The 19,773-nt window shown below is 49.6% G+C and overlaps 1 protein-coding gene across 1 annotated transcript in view; it reads left to right on the top strand.

Moving 5' to 3' along the window:
• Positions 1-4,600: 4,600 nt before the first annotated feature.
• GALNT17 (polypeptide N-acetylgalactosaminyltransferase 17) overlaps positions 4,601-19,773 on the top strand; it is a 430,081-nt gene continuing 414,908 nt past the window's right edge. Inside the window, exon 1 of the mRNA NM_001192067.3 lies at positions 4,601-5,307. Coding sequence (NP_001178996.2) covers positions 5,070-5,307 — 238 coding nt within the window. The 5' untranslated portion in view covers positions 4,601-5,069. The remainder of the gene's footprint in view (positions 5,308-19,773) is intronic.

Genomic DNA, 19,773 nt, shown 5'->3' with positions numbered 1-19,773 from the left:
ATGCTTAGAAAGATTTTTGGAGCCATCCACAAGAAATTTATTTTAAAGTTGAGAATTGATTTGCTTCTTGGGAACAGGTGGAATGAAACCCAGATTCCCTGATGAGCAGGCCACACAGCCACTGAGGTCTAATTTTGTTGGTTTTACTAGCTGGACTGGGGGCAAGTGGCATGTAGACAGATGGCAGTCATTGACTGAGGGAGGTCACCCACACTTTCAGGAGCCTCTGGGCACAGAGCGATTGATGGCTGTGTAAATGGGCCCTTTAATCTCTGTGTATGTAGTTTAAGTGGCTAGGTGTGCTCCTTTTGGGTGTGAGAATTTACTCAGCAGGCAGAAGCTATTTAGTTCTGTTCCTTCAGTTCAACATTCATACAGCATGTTGGCTTTAGTCCAGAGTTTTCTTTCTTCCATCAAGACACGCAAGCAACCGGAGAGCTCCATCAGCCTTGCTTGCCTTGACACCACTGATTTCATAAGCAGCTGCCTACATTAAATATTCAGCTGCTTATGTTTTTTGCATATCTAACGTATACCAGCAGGTTCTTCAAATTTTGGTGTCATTGACCACCATTGAGAATCTGATGGAAGTTATGAGTGTTTCCTCCCAGAATAAAGAGTGTTTACAAACTTCTGGAATCTTCTAGACATCTCTGGGGAGAGAAGCTGATTAGGGACATGGAACAGTTCTTTTAAGCAGAATGAGGATCCAGTTCATGTTACACACCTTATATACCATCAGTTGGTAATGTCCCCACACTTTGGGGTAATGTGGTTTTCTCAGGTGACCTTTCTTGTCTGGGTGATACTGATTCAAAGGTGGGTATTTTTTAAATGTTTTATTTTAATTATTATTATTTTGCTGCACTGCTTGGCATGCAGGATCTCAGTGCCTGGACCAGGGATGGAACCCATGCTCCTGCAATGGAAGTGAGGAGTCTTAACCACTGGACCACTGGGGAAGTCCCTGGATATTGACAGGCTGGGGGCAGTGGGAGACCCTGTCTGTGAGTGTGTGTGAATCGTGGCCACTCCTGGGAATTGTGTTTGAAATAAATGAGTGACCAGATCTCGAATAACCAGGAAGGATACAGAAGGAACTCAAGTGGAGGTGGAAGGGCTTAGATGCTTGGGAGGCAGAGAGAGGTAGCTGGTGGCTGGAGAATCTATTTGGTTGGAATTGAGAGTAAAAAAGCAGTGGACACAGGATGGAATTTCAGTGCAGGATTGCAGGATTGCATGAGTGCAGCACTTCTGTGTGGTAACAGGATTCAGGGTGTACCTATGACAGGGGGCCACTCAATGGGTCTAGAGTGTCCATTGTCACTTAGAAATGTAGAAGCTGTCCAGGAGGCATGTGCAATGTGAGGGGAGAAGCCTGTAAGATTGATGATAAGGGGTTTCCTGGTGGTCCAGTGATTGAAAATCCACCTTCCAACGCAGAGGGTGGAGGTTTGATACCTGGTCGGGAAGCTAAGTTCACACATGCTGTGGGGCAACTAAGCCTGTGTGCCATGAGAGATCCTGCACACCACGACTAAGACCTGATGCAGCCAAAAATAAAAAAAAATACATAAATATATATATATTTAAAGATTCATGCTAAAACCATCAGTTAATTTGGGTAAGGGACATCTCTGGCTTTAGGGGGATGAAAAGAAATCTCACTGGAGTTGAATCTTGCCTAGAAACTTTGTTCTTGTTGTTGTTCAGTCACTAAGTCTGTCGGACTCTTTGTGGCCCCATGGACTGAAGCACACCAGGCCTCCCTGTCTCTCATCATCTCCCGGAGTTCGCCCAAGTTCATGTCCATTGAATCTATGATACTATCCCAACCATCTCATCCTCTGTCGTCCCCTTCTCCTTTTGCCTCCAATCTTTCCCCAGAATCAGGGTCTTTTCCAATGAATTGACTGAGGCTATTTCTTCTGTTTTGCTCCCAGCATCCTACTCCTAAATATGCTTATGCTTGGGAATCAGACCCACCATAGTTTAGAACCACTTACTACTGGCCTCTTAGCTTCTGCAACAGAAGAAATAGAACTTTTCTGTAACAGAGGGGGATGTGGTGAGTTTTAGGTGAATTTGCTTGGCACTGGTGTGAAAACCCTTCCTCCAAGTTTTCAGTGTGGACAACCCTGCCAGAAGTGTCCCAGAAACCCCAGAGATGTCTGCATTGACAAGGTAGCTTACAATGGCACATGCTAAGATTGTTTTGAGGCTGGTCTAGGATTAAACAAACTTGGATGGAAGAAGAGAAACGAGGGCTGTCCTGTCTGACTCACTATATGGAGTTGCTGAGGGCATCTGTGCATGATGTAAGATTCAGTTTTCTATCCGTTTGTCAGCCTGTGAAAGGACACTGTGAAATCACCAATGTCGTGCTTGCGCTTAGTTGCTAAGTCATGTTCGACTCTTTGTGACCCCGTGGACTGTAGCCTGCCAGGCTCCTTTATCCACGGGATTTTTTTCCACGCAAGAATACTGGAGTGGGTTGCCATTTCCTCCTCCAGGGAATCTTACCAACCCAGGGATGGAAATGGTGTCTCCTACATTGCAGGAGAATTCTTTACCACTGAGCCATTGGGAAAGCCCTGAAATTATCAATACACCTGTCTAAATTTGGAAAAAAAAACAAAAAAACAAAAACGCTAGCCCATCCTCTGTCATCCAATCTCAGGGTTACAGTTAGAATTAGGTTTAGGGCTTTAAACTGACACCTTAGCCCATTGCCTCAACCTTCCCACCTGCATCCCTATGGCTGAATGAAAGTTCAAATCCTATTTTTGCATAAGCTTCCCTTGACTGGGCTGGCTTCCATTTGAATGTGTGTTTATAATAACATCTAACTCAACTGGGTATTCAGTGAGATAACCTAGAGACTGTGCCTGGCCCAGTGTCTGTCTTACAACCTCTCAATAAACTGGGGTTTCTTCCTGCTCAATGTCTTTTGTGCCCAACACGTGAGGTTAAAAACTGTCCCTTATGGCTTCTGATGTGGCTTTTTCATCTAACAGTTTTGTAGTCACTTTCTTGTAGATTATACAAAGCAAAACCTATGGAATCCGGACAAAGAGTACCAAGGGAATGGAACTAAAAGATTGTTACATTTTTTCACTCACTTTTCAATGTTGAAAATCAACATTTAAAATAACAACAAATCAGCAAAAAATCACAAAACCCCAACAGTAACATGAAAACAAAAACAAAAACAACTTTAATGAGATCGAAATAGGTAGAAACCACCAGATTTATTGGGCTTCACTGCCAGATGTAATCTTTGTTAGTTGACAGCCTGTTCTTTTCCAGGCCCAAGGAACCAAAGAGATCAGCGCGGGGTTTTGAATTTCAGCATCAGGAGCTCCTGGCTTTGGCAAGAAGAAGAGATTTCGGAAATCCAGTCGCCAAGATACGCTTCTTATAATAAAATGCGTATAGAGGTGGGGGCTGGACACAGAAACCGTCGCTTGGACGGTGAGCGAACCCACCCAGCCCACCAACGCCCGGTTTGGCTCCCAAAGTAACGGAATCCGAGTCTCCAGGCCAGATTTTCCCTCTAGCCATTCCCGGCCACGCAAAGCGGAGCCGCGAGCGCACAGAAAGGGATGTCTTCATCGCCAGCCGGGATGGAACAAACCCGCCCGCTCGGGGAGTGCTGAGAACCAAAGGGTCCCTCCAACGCGGGCAGCCGTCAACATGACTTGACGGCCCCCATCCCGCGCGGCCCGCACTCCCCCGGCGCCCCCACCCTTTCAGGGTGCGCGCGCACAAGCCGGCGAGCCGAGGAGCTGTGCGCCCGGCAGCCTGCGGGCGGCGGCGGCCGACTGGCTCGCGGGGAGAGGGGTGGCCAGGAGGGCCGGAGGAGGAGCTGGCGCTGCAGCCGGGCCCCCTCGGGCCGCGCCCCGCCTTCTGCCGCCACCTGCGCGTCCCCTCCGGGCTCTCGCGCCCCGGGGCTGTGTGGGCTCTCCCTGCCGCAGCGGCGGTATCATTGCGTCCACCAATTAGAAGACTCGGCGTTTGGCTCCTCGGGGCGCGGGAAGAGCGGCAGGCGCTGCCGGTTCTGGCGAGCGGAGGGTGCGCCGGCGCGCGTCCCTCCCCGCCGCGCTCCCCGCGACGTTCGTGGAGGAGGGTACAGAACTGCTGTGACTTTTGAGGTCCGACTCCGCCTTCCGCCTAGCCTCCCGACGCGCCAGCTCGGAGAGAGGCCGGCGTGACCGGCAGGCCCCGAAGGCTCACTGCGTGGGCTCAGGACTTGGAACGTGTCCGGGAGCCCGCGGCGCTGTGCGCGCTGGTGAGTTTGGCGGCGGGGTGGGGTGTCCCCGGGCGCGAGGGGGCGGAGAGGACGTCGCGCTCTGCCCCTTCGCCCGCCCCCTAGTGCTGCCCCCACTTTAAGAGTAATTGAGACTTGAGCGTGACTGCGGAGCCGCGACGATGCGGGCGCTGGCCACGGGCTATTCCTCAGCCCTGCGTGATGGAACGGGTCGGTGAGCGTAACAAAGGCGCCCGCCCCGGGGAGCCGGTCCTCGGCTGAAGACCGCGGCCGGCGCGCCGCGACGGCTGCCTGAGGACTAGGGTAGTGGCTGTGCGGCCGGAGGCGCGGTGCGCACCTCCGCGGGCGGGCCACGAACCCTGAGCCCGACACCTGCGTGCCGCTCCCGCCGCGGCGCCGGGGCAGCCCAGCCTGCCGGCCCCTGTGTCCTCAGCCCGGCTCCCGGCGGCCGGAGGTCCAGCGGCGAACCACTTGCTGGTGCAGAGGAGAGACCCCCGGCCCCTCGCCGAGAAGCCGAGGCGACTGGTAGGGGCCGCGCGCCGAGGACCGAGTAGGCATCTGGGGGAGCACTTCTGCAGACCGAGGGCTTCCACGTGAGCCATCTCGCTCTCCCCGCGACGGCCCGGACCTCCTAACCGTCTCCGCTGCCCGAGCCTCCGCGCCGTGGGGCCGGGAGCGGCTGGTATCCTCGCCAGCCGTCCGGAGCGCTTGGCTCGCACGCACGGCCCCCGGCTGCCCCGCGCCTCGCCGGAGCCCGAAGGGGCGCGGGTCCGGGGCGAGGGCCGGCTGGGCGTGTTTGATGGCTTCACTGAGAAGAGTCAAAGTGCTCTTGGTGTTGAACTTGATCGCGGTGGCCGGCTTCGTGCTCTTCTTGGCCAAGTGCCGGCCCATCTCGATGCGCAGCGGAGACTCCTTCCATGAGATTCGGCCGCGGGCCGAGGCCGCTAACATCAGCGCGCACAGCGCCAGCCCCATCCAGGATGCGGTCCTGAAGCGCCTCTCGCTGCTCGAGGACATTGTCTACCGGCAACTAAACGGTAAGGACGCACGCGGATGCCACGGGGTTCAGCGTGGGCATCCGGTCCACCCCCGGGGGCCCTGCGCGCGGGGCGGGAGGCAGACCTCCTGGCTCCCGCGCGCTCCCTTTTACTCTTCCTGCCCCGTCTGGGCCAGGAGGCCGGGGCTGCTGGAAAGAATTCCCGGCTTTTCCGTGCTCCAGCTGCAAGTTTGCTTTTATCGTGGAAACACGTCAGCACAGCTGGCTCCAGGTCTCCGCGTGCAGGAATCATTACCTGGCCAGTTGGCCCCAAGTGCGGAAACTAGACGCGCGGCCGAATGGGACTAGAGGCGCAGGCGACTTAAGGGAGGAAATAGCTCTTACAGCTTAGCCTTTGGTGGGGTCGGACAGGGAGGGGCCTTTGGCGGGCTTAAACGTCTGCAAAAGTCGAGGCCTTAGATCTGGAGCTAACGCGCTTCGGTAGTGCGCTGGAGGAATGTTATCTCTCTAGGAGGCAGCCTGTTCAGCTAGTAACGAGGACCCCTCCCTTCCCGGCTCTGCTTCGGTGAAGCTGCTATTAAAAACTTCCGGATTCTCCCTGAGAGCTGCCTGAGGGCAATTGTTAAAGTTCGCGGTGTGTAGGGGAAGCAGGTTTTTAAGGAATGTAGCGAAGAGAGGTGTGCCATCCAATCAGTGATAGTTATCAGGATCTGTCCCAGCTAAAACGTTCTCACTGTTTCAGGTGGAGAGGGAAACTTGCACACCCCCTGGTCACATCTGGTCCAGGAACTGATGGATCATTGGACATTTGTTGCCCCCAAGGTCAGAATATTACACTAGAGTATGGGCAGCTCTCCAAGGTCCACATGACTGGTATCCAAGGCAGATTCAAGGCTGCCATCTCCCTTCCTAAGCTTCTAACTCAAGTTCTTATGGTAATTCCAGAGCTGGGTGTGCTAAGTCGCTTCAGTCCTGTCCGACTTTTGCAACCCCATGGACTGTAACCCACTAGGCTCCTCTGTGCCTGGGATTATCCAGGCCAGAATACTGGAGTGGGTTGCCATGCCCTCCTCCTGAGGATCTTCGCAACGGAGGAATTGAACCCGTGTTTCTTATATCTCCTGCATTGTCAGGCCGGTTCTTTACCACTGGAGCCACCCCGGCAGCTCCAATGCCAGAGCTACTGATAGTCATAAAGATAATGATCATAATTATGGGTGAAATTCTTACTGTGTGCCAGACACAGTGCCAAGAGGTTACAAGTGCATTATCTCATTCAGTGTTCACATCAGTTCAGTGTGGTTCTTTCCATTTCCCATATCAGAAATAAGAAGTTTTGGAGAGGTTAGTTAACTAAGTTGCCTGAGGTCCTGCTGCTGATAAGTGGCAGAGTCTGGAGTCAGAACCCCGGGTCTGGCTGACCAGAGAGCCTGTGTTTTACAGCTTCCATCGAATGTCTCCTCCTAATTATAGGGAGTCTTCACTTTGATGATGTTAGTAAGACCTGGCTCAGCTCAACCACTGTCCTCCCTGCAGTTGGAGCTAGAGACCAGCCCGGTGGCAGGCAGGGAGAAGAATGTCACCATACTGTCTTCTTCCCACTTTTCAATGATCCCTTCTGGGTCCTTCCAGATGGGATGGGGTCAGATTTGCAAGCATCCTCTGAAAGGACCCCTTGAGCTTCTTGATATCACTCAACAAATATCCAGGGGAATCCTTGAACTTGTACATGCAGTGGGATGCTGCAATCCCACTGACCTCCAGCAGACAGCAGGGCCTGGCTGTAGGTGTGGACCAGCTGTAGGTGTTGTCTGCGGGCGTCTGGTGGGAGCTCTTCTCCTGTATGTCCAAGAACCAAGGCACAGAATGAAACAAAAGCCCGCAATTCATTTCTGGAGGAACTGGATGCTTATGGGATGGTCCTTATTATTTTACACAGATCCAGGCCATAGACTGATCCATAGGACTCAAAAGAGCGCACAAGATATCTGGCTCCCTTAAGTGTCAGGCTGTACCCAAGGACACAAATCATTTCAATTAGGTAACAGAATATGATATACACCCCATCAGTGCCCCAAATAACAATAATAAAATGCTAAGCGGTATTTACGAAGTGCCACGGACACACTAGGACTCATTTGGTCTTTCCAGCAACACTAAGGATAGGTGCTGATACTCCCCTTTTAGGGGAGTAATCCCTGGTGGCTCAGACCGTAAAGAATCTGCCTGTGATGCAGGAGACCGGGGTTTGATCCCTGGGTTGGGAAGATCCCCTGGAGAAGGAAATGGCTACCCACTGCAGTATTCTGGCCTGGAGAATTCCATATAGCCCAGTGGGCTACAGTCCATGGAGTTGCAAAGAGTTGGATACAACTGAGCAACTAACACTGCCCTTTAAGTAACTTGCTCATAATCACCCAACTAGGGGGTGACAGAACTGGGAATTTAAGTTCTGACAGAACTGGCATAGTCTGGTTCCAGAATTGAGGTTCTCAGCTGCTTCACTGGCTTGTCTTAATTTTTTTCTTTTTTTAATGTGGACCATTTTTAATGGTCCAAACAATAAAGAATTTGTTACAATACTGCTTCTGTTTTATATTTTGGTTTTTTGGCTGCAAGGTATATGAGCGCTTAGCTCCCCGAACAGGGATCAAACCTGCACCCCTTGCATTGGAAGGTGAAGTGTTAACCACTGGACTGCCAAGGAAGTCCCAATCTTAGGTGTGCCTCAGAGTCACAAAACACCAGTACTTTGGCCACCTAATGTGAAGAACTGACTCATTGGAAAAGACCCTGATGCTGGGAAGGATGGAAGGCAGGAGGAGAAGGGGACAACAGAGGATGAGATAGTTGGTTCTCGTCTCAGAGGATGAGATGGTTGGATGGCATCACCGACTCTATGGACATGAGTTTGGGTAAGCTCCAGGAGTTGGTGATGGACAGGGAAGCCTGGCGTGCTGCTGTCCATGGGGTCACAAAGAGTCCGACACGACTGATCGACTGAACTGAACTGAACTGAACTTAGAGTCACATGGAGGGCCTTTTAAGAGGTAGATTTCTAGGCCCCACCCACAGAGTCTCTGATTCAGTAGCTTTGGGTTGAGGGGGTCTGAGACTGTATCTCTGGCAAGTCTGTGGCCTGAACCATGACCCAGAACCCTCTGCTGCCTATGCCAGGCAGAGCAAAGAGGAAAACCCACTTGCCTGTTGGTGGGAGAGTGAGGACTTCCGGAAAGCTAAGAGTTTGCTTCAGATGAACTGGGGTCCTGGCTTCTTTCCCTGTGTGCTCTTCTGCCCTGTAAGCGATTTCCTGGGAGCGTGGGGATGTCCACCACGGGGGACTGGTTGCCTGGGTTAGGAAGAAGAGTTTTCTTGACTTGCAGCCTCTGAGGGGAAGCAGGCAGGAAGACTGGGTTTCGAGCTTTTCCTGAACAAGCCAGAAATTCAAGCTGCAATTAGATAGATGTTATCTTTCTGGCTGACAAGTGTAATTTGCAGTGACCTTCCCTCTCTCCACCCCACTCACAGCACTCCATCCTCTGCCTGTGCATGTTTTGGGTAAAGCGCATCCCACCTGTTGATTCTGTAGGCCTGCCGAGGTCTTCTGCTGCGGTGGGAGGGTGCTGAGATGGGACTTGGATTCCTGTGTCTACTTGTGCTGCAGCGTCTCCACTCCTTGCTACTGAAGGAGAACAAGGAAACCTTGACCTTGGTGCTCCTTATTGCTTGGGAATTAATGGAGGGCTCAAGAGAGCCAAGCACTGGGCACACAGGAGGGGCCCAGCCCCTTGGGCACCAAGTGGGAGCTGGTGATTTAATGATGTTCAGGTTTCTCAGACCTTTCCTGGGGTCTCTTATGAAGTTCAAGCAGGAGACACAGCACAGCCATCTGTAGTGTCCTCTCACCCTGGAAACAGTTTCTTGGGTGTCCTGTAAGGGCCCCTCTGGGCTGGGGATGCCAGGGGTGATCCAGACTTCCTCATAACGGGGCTTCTCTGCTAAAACTCTTAGTGCTTGTCTTTTGAAAAGTGGTTGCAGGCTGTTATTGCTTTGTTTTTCTTAATGCAGGCTGAGAAGGACACTCTAAAGGGAAAGTGGAAAAGCTGAAATGGAGGGAAAAGCACACTGAGATGATTTTGTCCTCTCCCCTCCAGACCCTCTCTGACACCTGCCCTTCCATCTTTACCATTGGGCACCCACTGCTGCCCCCTTAACTGCTGCTGTAGTGCCCTTTAACACAAGCCCCAGCCTCTGTTCTCTCACCCTCCTTTTTGGGACTCTGGCTGTCTGCATGGAAAGCACTGCTTGCAAAGGGCCCAAGACCTTCCAGGAGTTTTGTGTTTCCTGAGGAACCGTGATCAAGCCTAGAGGCTGATGGTCAAGGCCGACCACTGTCAGCCCACGTTCCCACCCTGGCCCAGTGCTTCTGCTTCCTTCAGCCAGGCTGATCCACTTGCTGAAATAGCCCTGCATTTGTCTGAGGGTTGCGTCTTCCGTGTTTCAGGTCCAGTCTTTAAGAAGTGCTGGCTGTTGTGGTTTGCTCTCCCCACCCGCTTTCTACATTCATGTGTCCTTTAAAGCTTGACTCCAGGTCACTCCCTGGGGGCGGTAGGTTGTGCCAACTCCCACGGTCTGAGCTCTTCCTGCACCAGGTTGCTTGAAGCTTTCTTGCCCATGTCCATGGCACCCATGGCTTTGACTCTAGTGCCTCGGTGGCTTTGCCTTTTGAGTTCAGAACTGGACTGCAGGTGTTTTGAGGACTTGAACCATATTTTGAACTATTTAATACCATGCCCATCCTTCAGCATCTGTCATAACACCCTGTATGTCATGTGGGCAAAAAGGTTTATTGGTTTGATTAGTTGGGTGGAAGCTAGTTTTGGGAGGTAAATGGTAACCACAGAGGAAATAACCTTGATTCTGTGAAGACTGGATTATGTGGGGTGGGTGTAGTTGGAGGAAGGAGTTGGAAAGCCTTAGCTGGGTAGAGTGAGTGTGAGGTATTCATCTTGTCTCTGTCATCTTGCCTGCACCATCTTGAGGCCACCCCTGGTCGTTCACCAGACCCTGATTAAAGGGCGCTAGAACCTTCGGAGGAGCCTGGAAGTGAAGCAGTTAGCCAGGTTAAAGACCAGCACGGTTCAGTATGCTTTTTGTGAATGTGTGGTTTTATAACGTGCTCGTTTTATGTTCCTTTTCTCTCTAGAGTAGAATTAATTCATATTTTATCATGGAAATTTTAGAGAATCCAAAACCATTATGCAGAAGAAAATAACATTGTGTTAATTTTTTTTTTTTTTTAATGGTGGTTTTGTACTAATGTTAGGAAAACAGACGAAGGGACAGACAGAGTTCCTGATAGAATTCCCATGTAACTCTGTACAGGGCTTTTGGCTGGCTGTCACCTTCTGAGGAAGTTATTTGTTTTCTGTGATTTTAGAGCTGAGAAAGGTGAGACTTAGAGAATACTATGTGACTTGGCCATGATGACACAGACAGTGAGGGGCAGAGTCAAGATTCCAGAATATCACGGTCCTTTTCCCAGGTTGAGCATCCCCCGATAGGTCAGGATGAAGGTGGTGGGCTGTCATGAGTCTGGCTGGTGACCTCGTCCCTCATCCATGCCCTGGTGCAGGGACTCACAAGGGCACATGTGACTACTCCATCCGGTAAGCCTAGGGCCCTGCTGTCGTAAGAGGAAATGCAATCGATTGAGGTTAGGTTCCAAATTTAGATTTCAGAAGGATATTGAATAGAAGCAGGGTTGCTTGAAGAAATTGAAAACCTTTGCAGGCAGGGAGAGAAGTCAAAATTACGCAGCCTGGTCCTGCCCCCAAGCCACACGGACAGATGAAGCTGGAGTCGGAGCTGCAGGAAACTGACACGTTCCCAAACAACCCACCTGCAGCCCACCCAGCCTACTGCATCAGCAGGCCCATGAGGTGGAGAAAGTGAGTGGGCTCAGAAGGACAGGGCAGAGGTGTGTTCTCTGGGCCTTCGAGGTGGCGTTGGGAGGAGAGGGATTGTATACTGAAAGCATCTCTTCCTGGATGCCGGAGCTGGCCCTGAGCTGTTTCTTCTTCATGGAATACACGTGTGCTCATACAGACTGTTGAGCTGGAGGGCACTAGCATTCCCAGTGGGAAGGAGTAAGGGGGAGAGAGCTGAGGGCACATGTTCGCATTAAAATCACTCCTTGCAGGTGAGCCTCAGAAGGGTACCAGGGCAGTGTGAGTCTTAGGAGCTGCATGGAGGCTTTCATTGGGGCTTCCAGGTGGCTCAGTGGTAGAGTCCGCCCGCCAGTGCAGGAGACGCAGGTTTGATCCCTGAGTCGGGATCCTTGAATAGTGAAAGTAGGTGATTTATCCCAGGCGGCTCAGTGGCAAAGAATCTGCCTGCAATGCAGGAGATGTGGGTTCAACCCCTGGGTATGGAAGATCCCCTGGGGAAGGAAATGATAACCTACTTCGTATTCTTGCTTGGGAAATCCCATGGACAGAGGAGTCTGGCAGGCTACAGTTCATGAAGTCGCAGAGTTGAACACAACTTAGCAACTAAACCACAACAACAGGCTTTCATCAGGGCTTGGTGGCCAGCAGGGGCCCGGGTGTGTGGAAGGCGGATCCGCAGAGCCAGGGCCTGGGCACTGGAGGGAGGCTCACTTCTTTTACCTCCGATGGACTGATCACATCTGGTGGCTTCCAGAGAGATGGGGGGCCCGGTTCTTGGACAGCCCTGGGATACAGGCACATCTGTGTTGGCCAGTGTGTGTGCCGGGCACCCTGCCAGCAGGGGCAGCTGCCGCCTGCCCGGCCCAGAATAACTGGGGAGAGGCCATCAGCGTCATTGTCAAGGAAGAACTCTGATGCCCTGACCTTTGCTGTTGCCAAATCTGGAGTGTCCTTTGTGGATGGGGAAAAAGGTTTGGCAATTAGAGCTAAGAGTGAGAATGGAGAGGTGGAGCGTGGGCTCAGTGGAGCCACATTGAGTGGAGAAACACCTAAGGTCAGACACCTCTCAGTCTTTAAGAATATAATATTGGGAGAAAGGGTGTTCTCTTGGGCGGCAGACAGTCTGGGTTTGATGACTGGTTCTGTCACTTATTAACTGTGTGACCTACCTTGGGCAGACTTGTGGGCACAGACTTGTGGGCACAGCAGGGTGAAGGAGGGGGGAATGCATCGAGAGTGGCACTTACATGTATACACTATCGTGTGTTACATAGATGGTGATAGTTTCACCACCATTTCTCAGCTGTGAAATGGGGATGCTGTGAGTCAGGCGGAGCAGGGATTCACAGTGTGCAGCATGCGCCACGGTGCCCGAAGTGTGGCAGCTGGGAGAATGCTTCTTTTCTTTTTTTTTTTTTTGATTGGAGGATAATTGCTTAACAAATGTTGTGTTGGTTTCTGCTGCACGTCAGCGTCCATGCATGTGTGTGCTCGGTCATGTCTGACTCTTTGTGACCCCGTGGACTGAAGCCTGCCAGGCTCCTCTGTCCATGGAATTTTTCAGGCAAGAATATTGGAGTGGGTTGCCATTTCCTCCTCTAGGGGATCTTCCTGTCTCAGGGACTGAGCCCATGTCTCTCATGTCTCCTGCATTGGTAGGTGGATTCTTTAGCACTGGAACACCTGGGAAGCCCTGCAATGTCAATCAGCCATAAGTATACATATAGTCCCTTGCTCCCAAGCCTTTCTCCCCCGCCTTGGGCCCATCCCACCCTTCTGTAATAGGTGGTCACTGAGCACCAGGCTGAGCTCCTGGCGCTGGACAGCAGCTCCCGGCAGCTATCTGTTTGACATACAGGAGTGTATATATGGCAATGCTACTGTTGATTCGTTCCCCCTCCTTCACCCGCTGTGCCCACAACTCTGTTCTCTACACGTGCATCTCAATTTCTGCCCTGCACATAGGTTCCTCAGTACCAGATTTCTAGATTCTGTATACATGTGTTAATATGCGGTATTTGTTTTCCTCATTCTGACTGACCTCACTCTGGATGACAGGCTCTAGGTTCACCCACTTCAGTTCAACTTCGTTCCTTTTAATGGCTAATATTCCACTGTGCTATGTACCACAACTTCTTCATCCATTTACCTGTTGATGGACGTCTAGGTTGCTTCGATGTTCTGGCTATTGTAAATAGTACTGCAGTGAACATCTGGGTACATGTGTCTTTTTGAATGAAAGCTCACTCTTTGAGGAAGGGAGCCTTGCTTGCTTGTTCCTCATCATATGTCTGATGCTGAGAAGTCCCCTGGCTCATAATAGGTGCTCAGCAGATATTTCTGGAACGAATGCATGAACAGTAGTGCTGGTCCTTGTTACCTGAGGTGTAAATCTCAAGATAGGGCAGGAAAGGTCTGTTTTGCTCTTAAGTTGCTTAAGCTCTTTGAATCAACCTAGGATTCTTCTCTTTTTTGTGGTTTTGTCCGAGGCTGAGTTCTGTTTCTCTCTTCCTTCTCTTGTCTTCTTCCCCATCTTCCACTTAACTTATAATAGTGGTGCCTTTGGATGATCGCTTTTGAGGCCTGGGAGAAGAAATGGTCGCCTGTATATATCAAATCCCATTGCAGAAATGTTGGTCATTTCCATCTATTTGTGAGCACTTCCTCACTGCGGGGTGTGGGTTAGCTGCATGGATGCAGAGATGTAGATGGCACGCCCACCTAGACATCTGTGGTCCAGTTGGAAGGGCGGGTTTGTAGTTTCACCAGGTGTACACAAGGTTTTAGAGGTGGAATGAGTATGGCGGTGGTGAGACCTGACCTGGCCCTCAGTAGGTGCTTGACCAAGCAGTGTTGAACTTGAAGGCGAGAACTCCAAAGTTTTAACACATAGACCAGAGGACCCAGGTAGTGAGACCACTTGGGGGCCTGACATGGAAGCAAATCATAGAAGGTGGTCAGGCAGGGCGATTGACACGGGGAATGAGTAGAGGCAGAGATGGGTGAGGGGACAGAAGGAAGGCCATGTGACCTTCATTGGCCACGTGGAACTTGTTTAGAGGACCGAATGGTGGCTGGACCCAGCCAGGCTCAGCCTCTGGCCAAGTTAGAGGTAATTCTGTAGACGTGGGGCGCTATTGGATGAAGTGGTCACTGCGGTGATGACCTAAGGGGATTGACGTTGTGTTGGGATTTAGTGTGCACTCAAACAGGTGGGAAAGTGAATTAGAATCCAGCAATGGGTAGAAAGTTCTGGTGTCGCTGGCCCAGCCATGCCTGTGGTTCAGCACTCAATGAGCCCTCTGAGCCTCAGTGATTCCAGGTGCCCTTGCCCTCTGACCCCTCTCCTTGGCCACATCCTGAGTTGGCCCTTTGGAAAATCAGAATCAGCCCTCGGCACTCTGAGCTGCGTGCTCCCCGCCCTTTGGGGAGCTCCCCACTCCATGAGTTCACAGAGGTGTACTCAGCCCTTCAGCAATGCCTGTTGCTCTCCTTTCCTCTGGTTCCAGCCTTTCACATCAGCCTGGACGGGAATTCTCTTCCTAGCTCCTCCAGGATCCTCGCCTCTGTGCCCTCTGCTCCATCCATCTCGTGGCCCCCTGATCGGCTGATTCCCAAGGAAAGGCCCACGCAGCCAGGCGTTGGCGACCTCAGCATGCCCTCTGCAGTCTTAGGTTGCCCTGAGCTTGCCCAGCAGCTGCTGGTAGGTCTTCCTTTCTGTTCCCCATTTGTTTCTGAGTCAAAGAGGAAGTAGGGGTGGATTGGAGGGATTCTGCGGTGGCGATCCAAACCCGTCTCCTCCCGCCCCTCCCCTGTTGCTGCTCTCAGATGACCCAGAAGCCTGTCTGTTGCAGCTGCTGCAGCAGCAGCCCCCTGCCTGGAGGCTTTAGCCCAGCAGTGGCTGTTGCAGCCACAGTCCCTACAGGTCTGCCTTCCGAGGCCACCACCAGGCATCTGGGTCCTCCTGCATTTCATGGATTCAGCTGGAGTGCCCTGTCACAGGAGAAGACCTGTTTCCTGTGCCGAGGGGACCAAATGATGGAACTCAAAAAATCAATCGGGGATGCCAGCTCCCCACCGGGTGGCCTTTGATGGAGGAATAGGAGCGCCCCATCAGCTGGGAAGGCGTTTCTGAATTCTGGGTAGCACTTGAAAAATAATGCAGGGCTCACTTGGTTGAAAGACCTTCCTCTGCTTTTGTTATGACACCTCGAAGGTCTTTAGACTGCTTGACATGTGGATGACAATTGGCTTAGCCACTGATAGAGAAGTTTTCCCTTTTAATAATGTCCCTGTCATGGCTAACTGCAGAGCCTCAGCCTTGCCATGCATGAGTAATAAACTGCTGCCGTAATTACAGGCGGCCACAGCCAGACGCCAGCACACGAGCTTGCTGACAGTTAACAGGGAGCAGGGTTCCAGAAGAGCCTCCTTCCAACCCTGCCTCCGACACAATGGCTAATCGTGTGATTACTCTTTACTGAGGGCTGTCTCATGGTTATACGGGGCTTGTTAGGTGCTGTACTTTGCTGCTGGAAAGAGTGTGAATAACAGTCAGGAGACTGGGGATCTACTTCTCTGTATTTCTAGGGGCCAAAGTGTCAATAAGAGCGGCATGACTTTAGGGGACTTCCCTGGTGGTCCAGTGGCTAAGAATCCCCACTCCCAATGCCGGGGGCCCGGGTTCAGTCCCTGGTTAGGGAACTGAGAGTTTGCATGCTGCAACTAGAGATCCTGCATGCTGTAACTAAGAGCTGGCACAGCCAAATCAAGAAAATAAACATTTTTTAACAAAGAGCTATGTGACTTTAGGGTCTTTAGACTTTTAGATTTTGAATAATACTCCCCTCCTCCCACCGCATCCTATTAAAATCTCATGCATCCTCTAAGAACCAATTCAGATGTCCTTTATTCCTTGAAACCTTCCCTGCCACCTTGTCAGAATTAATTGTTCCTTCTTCTAGGCTCTTATGGTACTCTGTGTGGGTCTACTTTTAGCTGTTGTTTATCTCTGCCTTGCATTAGAATGAATCATTTACATGGTAACAGTTTGCAAGGGAATAGGTTTTATTCATTAACATTTTCTATTTTTATTTTTTTATTGAGTTACAGTCGAGGTATAAGTTACAAATGTACAACATAGTGATTCACAGTTTATAAGGGTCATACTTCAGTTTTAGTTATTATGAAACGTTGGTTATGTGCCCTGTGTTGTGCAATATATACTTGTAACTTATTTATTTTATACAATAGTTTGTATTCTTCTACCCCTATCTTCCCCCTCCCTCATTCCGTGTCCCCACTGGTAACCACTCATTTGTTCTGTATGTCTGTGAGTCTGTTTCTTTTTTGTTATATTCACTAGTTTGTTTTATTTCTTAGATTCCACATATAAGTGATATTATACAGTATTTGTCTTTCTCTTTCTGACTTATTTCACTAAGCCTAATACCCTCCTGGTCCATCTGTGTTGTTGCAAATGGCAAAATTTCATTATTTTTATGGCTGAATAGTATCCCATTGTATATATTAAAAGCCTTCTCTATGTCATTTAGAAATTAATTCATCAGCAAGTAACTTGTTTTCACTTAGCAAGTCCAGAAGTAGTGGTAACCAGCACTGGTCTGGAACTGTGAAGTCATTATGATGACACTATAATGTCATAATTCATTATATTTTCTTGGTCATTTCTTCATGGTTACAAGATGGCTGCAGTGGTTCCAGTCATTGCATCTTCGTGTAAAGTAGGACGTACTGTGCCACTGGTCACATCTCCTATTGTTTAATCAGGGAAGAAAATCTTTTCCAGAAGTCTTCCTGCTAAGCTCATGTGGTCCAGAGAACGGCCACGTGGCCAACCTTACTTCAAGAGAATAGTTGCTTTTCAGAGTATGGTGGAGGCAAAAGAGAAGGAGAGAAGGAATGGTGTTTGTAGAAACTGTGGTATCTGCCATCTCTACACTCCCAATATCTTTTCAGCAAATAGTAAAATAAAGGAAGACTCTATGCTGTCTAGAAATTCAATGAACTAAAATATTAAGTCTTGGGCATTCTGGTTAACTTGGATTTGATCTGAAGACATATCATAGATTGAAACTACCGTGTACAACCACATTTTGTCAATGCTGAGATGCACATTTTTACATTTCTGAAATTGAGATTCACTTTATGATCAGTAGTGTGTCCCAGTTTAATTGGCAGTGCTTTCCTCTTTTCTGGGTACATAAAAATGGTGTCGCTGACGACTGAAGGCATCTTAGATTTGATGAAATATAATATATGATCTTTGTAAATATACATGCATACCATAGTGTACCATATGCAGTGTTTCGTTGGATATCTAATACATATCCTAGGGATTCCCTCGTGGCTCAGTAGTAAAGAATCCACCTGCCAATGCAGGAGACGCAGGTTCTATTCCAGGGAAGACCCCCTGGAGAAGGAAATGGTAACCCGCTCCAGTATTCTTGCTGGAAAAAGCCCATGGACGGAAGAACCTGGCAGGCTACAGTCTTTAGGGTCACGAAGAGTCAGACATGACTGAGCGACTGAACACATGCACACTAATACATATCCAGTGTTTCATGTTGCTTAGGTCTACACCAAACCTGTGTACATTATATAATATATGACATATATTATATGTCATATTATTTGACAGTTGAGGAAGCGGAAACTCAGAGAAAGCAGTTGTCCAGAGACAACCACCAGCTGCCTTTATCTGTCTTCGTTGGTGAAGTTGGCACTTTCTGACTTCCAGGTGTGGGACTTGGTCCCAAGTAGCATTGGTGGCTGGTCCAGGGGTTGCCGAGGGAGGCTTGGGGATGCAGTGTCAGGAAGGCAGCAGGGAACCTGGCTTTCCTTAGGTTTAGCAGCTGCTGGTGTGTGTAAAGTTGTAAAGCTGTTAATTCTAGAGCCCTGAATTATGCTGTGTGAGCATTAAATCCAGGCCATAATTAGAACAAACTGTGAGAAAAGTGAAATTGATATTAAGTTAATTAAAAGGCTTTGCTTATATTTGCAAGGAAATTAGCACAACGAGAGTGCTGACAAGTGCACATTGTTAATTTCTTCTTCATTTGGGCAACTCTCAGCAGGCCTGGGGCAAGCTTTGTTCTTGGCTTCTGCCCTGTGCCCTCCTGCCCATTGACTCTCCATCTTATTGGTATCATGGTGGCTTTAGTTGGGCAAGATGCAATATCATCTTCTGATGGTCAGTTTTTGATGGATACTAAGCTTTGAAGAGAAACCACCCTATCCTGTTGAGGGCTCAGGCCCTTGAGGTGTGTATTTGGTGCTTCAAAGCTCTGTGTTGACATGTAGACAGTGCAATTGACAGAGGTGGTTCCTTCACGTCCAGAAGGTATTCCCTTTGGCCCAACATATCCAGGTCATTCCTGTTCATCATCCTGACCTAGGTCACAGATTGGGTTGGCATGTGTAGAACTTTAATCTGGAATTCCTAGAAGGGTGGAGACTATCTTTCTTATGGAACCATTTATACCAGATCAGAGTCTGGATTAGGGAGGTGGATATTAGGTAACCTAGAAGTAGCTTGGTCTCTGGTTGAGGTGGCATTGGCAATGCTGTATTCACTGAGAGACTGTGTTTTCCTCTTGGGCAAAGAGCTTATCTTCAGGCTTCCAGCAATTACGTGGCGGGGGCATGTGACTGAGTTCTGGGCATTGGAAGATAAGAGGAAGTGATGTTTGCCACTGTCAAACTAGGCCCACAAAATATCCCATGGGGTCCTCCATGCCTTCCCTCTTTACCTTCCTGTAGTGGCCTTGGAATCTATATCTTGATGGCAGAAAGGATGGAAGGATCCTCAGTCTCTGAATGACTGTGTGAAATGGTAGCATCCTGTCTTCCCCAGCCCTCTTTTGATATCTCTGTGCATTCGATGTTTGTGTTAAGCCATTGAGATCTTGGAGCTTATCTGTTGTGACAGCTAGTGTTAATCATCCTGGCTAATTCAATTAGGCAGGTCTGGAACACTAGTCTCCCTGAGTCACAGGACAGTCTGTCTCCATCCTTGATGAATATGACCAGCAAATACTGAGCAATCAGTGGGCTGGGATAAGGTGGTTGAATTAAAAGCCACCTGGCTGCAGACCTGCTTCTCTTTCTCTGCTGCTGGCTTTAAGAAAACAGTCTTGTTTTTCAGTGCCCCAGTGTTCTGTTTACAGAATGATGGAATGATTATAATCATCTCCTGCTTATGCTCCATGTTGGAGCTGAGGGCTAAGTATTGAAATATGGCTAAGTTGTTTGCAATTATAAACAACTAAATAATATATGCATTGTCTTTATTACGGCTTCAACTGATAGGCACTGGCATTCTTCAAGAAGAGACGAACTGGAAAGGTTAGTTTAAGAATTAGCAATTAAAAAAATCATGATCTTTGCTGCCACTGAATTTTAAATCGTGCAAACATTTATGTTTGTGCCAAAGATCCACAATTTCCTTTAGAGCAATTACTGAAATGCATTCACAAGATAAAAATGGAGTTTGGGGAAGAATATTTAAGAGCTCTTTAATGATGTTAAAAACT

Source organism: Bos taurus, chromosome 25, assembly GCF_002263795.3.
Source record: "Bos taurus isolate L1 Dominette 01449 registration number 42190680 breed Hereford chromosome 25, ARS-UCD2.0, whole genome shotgun sequence".
Lineage (NCBI taxonomy): Eukaryota > Metazoa > Chordata > Mammalia > Artiodactyla > Bovidae > Bos > Bos taurus.
The sequence above is the reverse complement of the archived record's forward strand: the minus strand, read 5'-3'. Positions and strand labels throughout refer to the sequence as shown.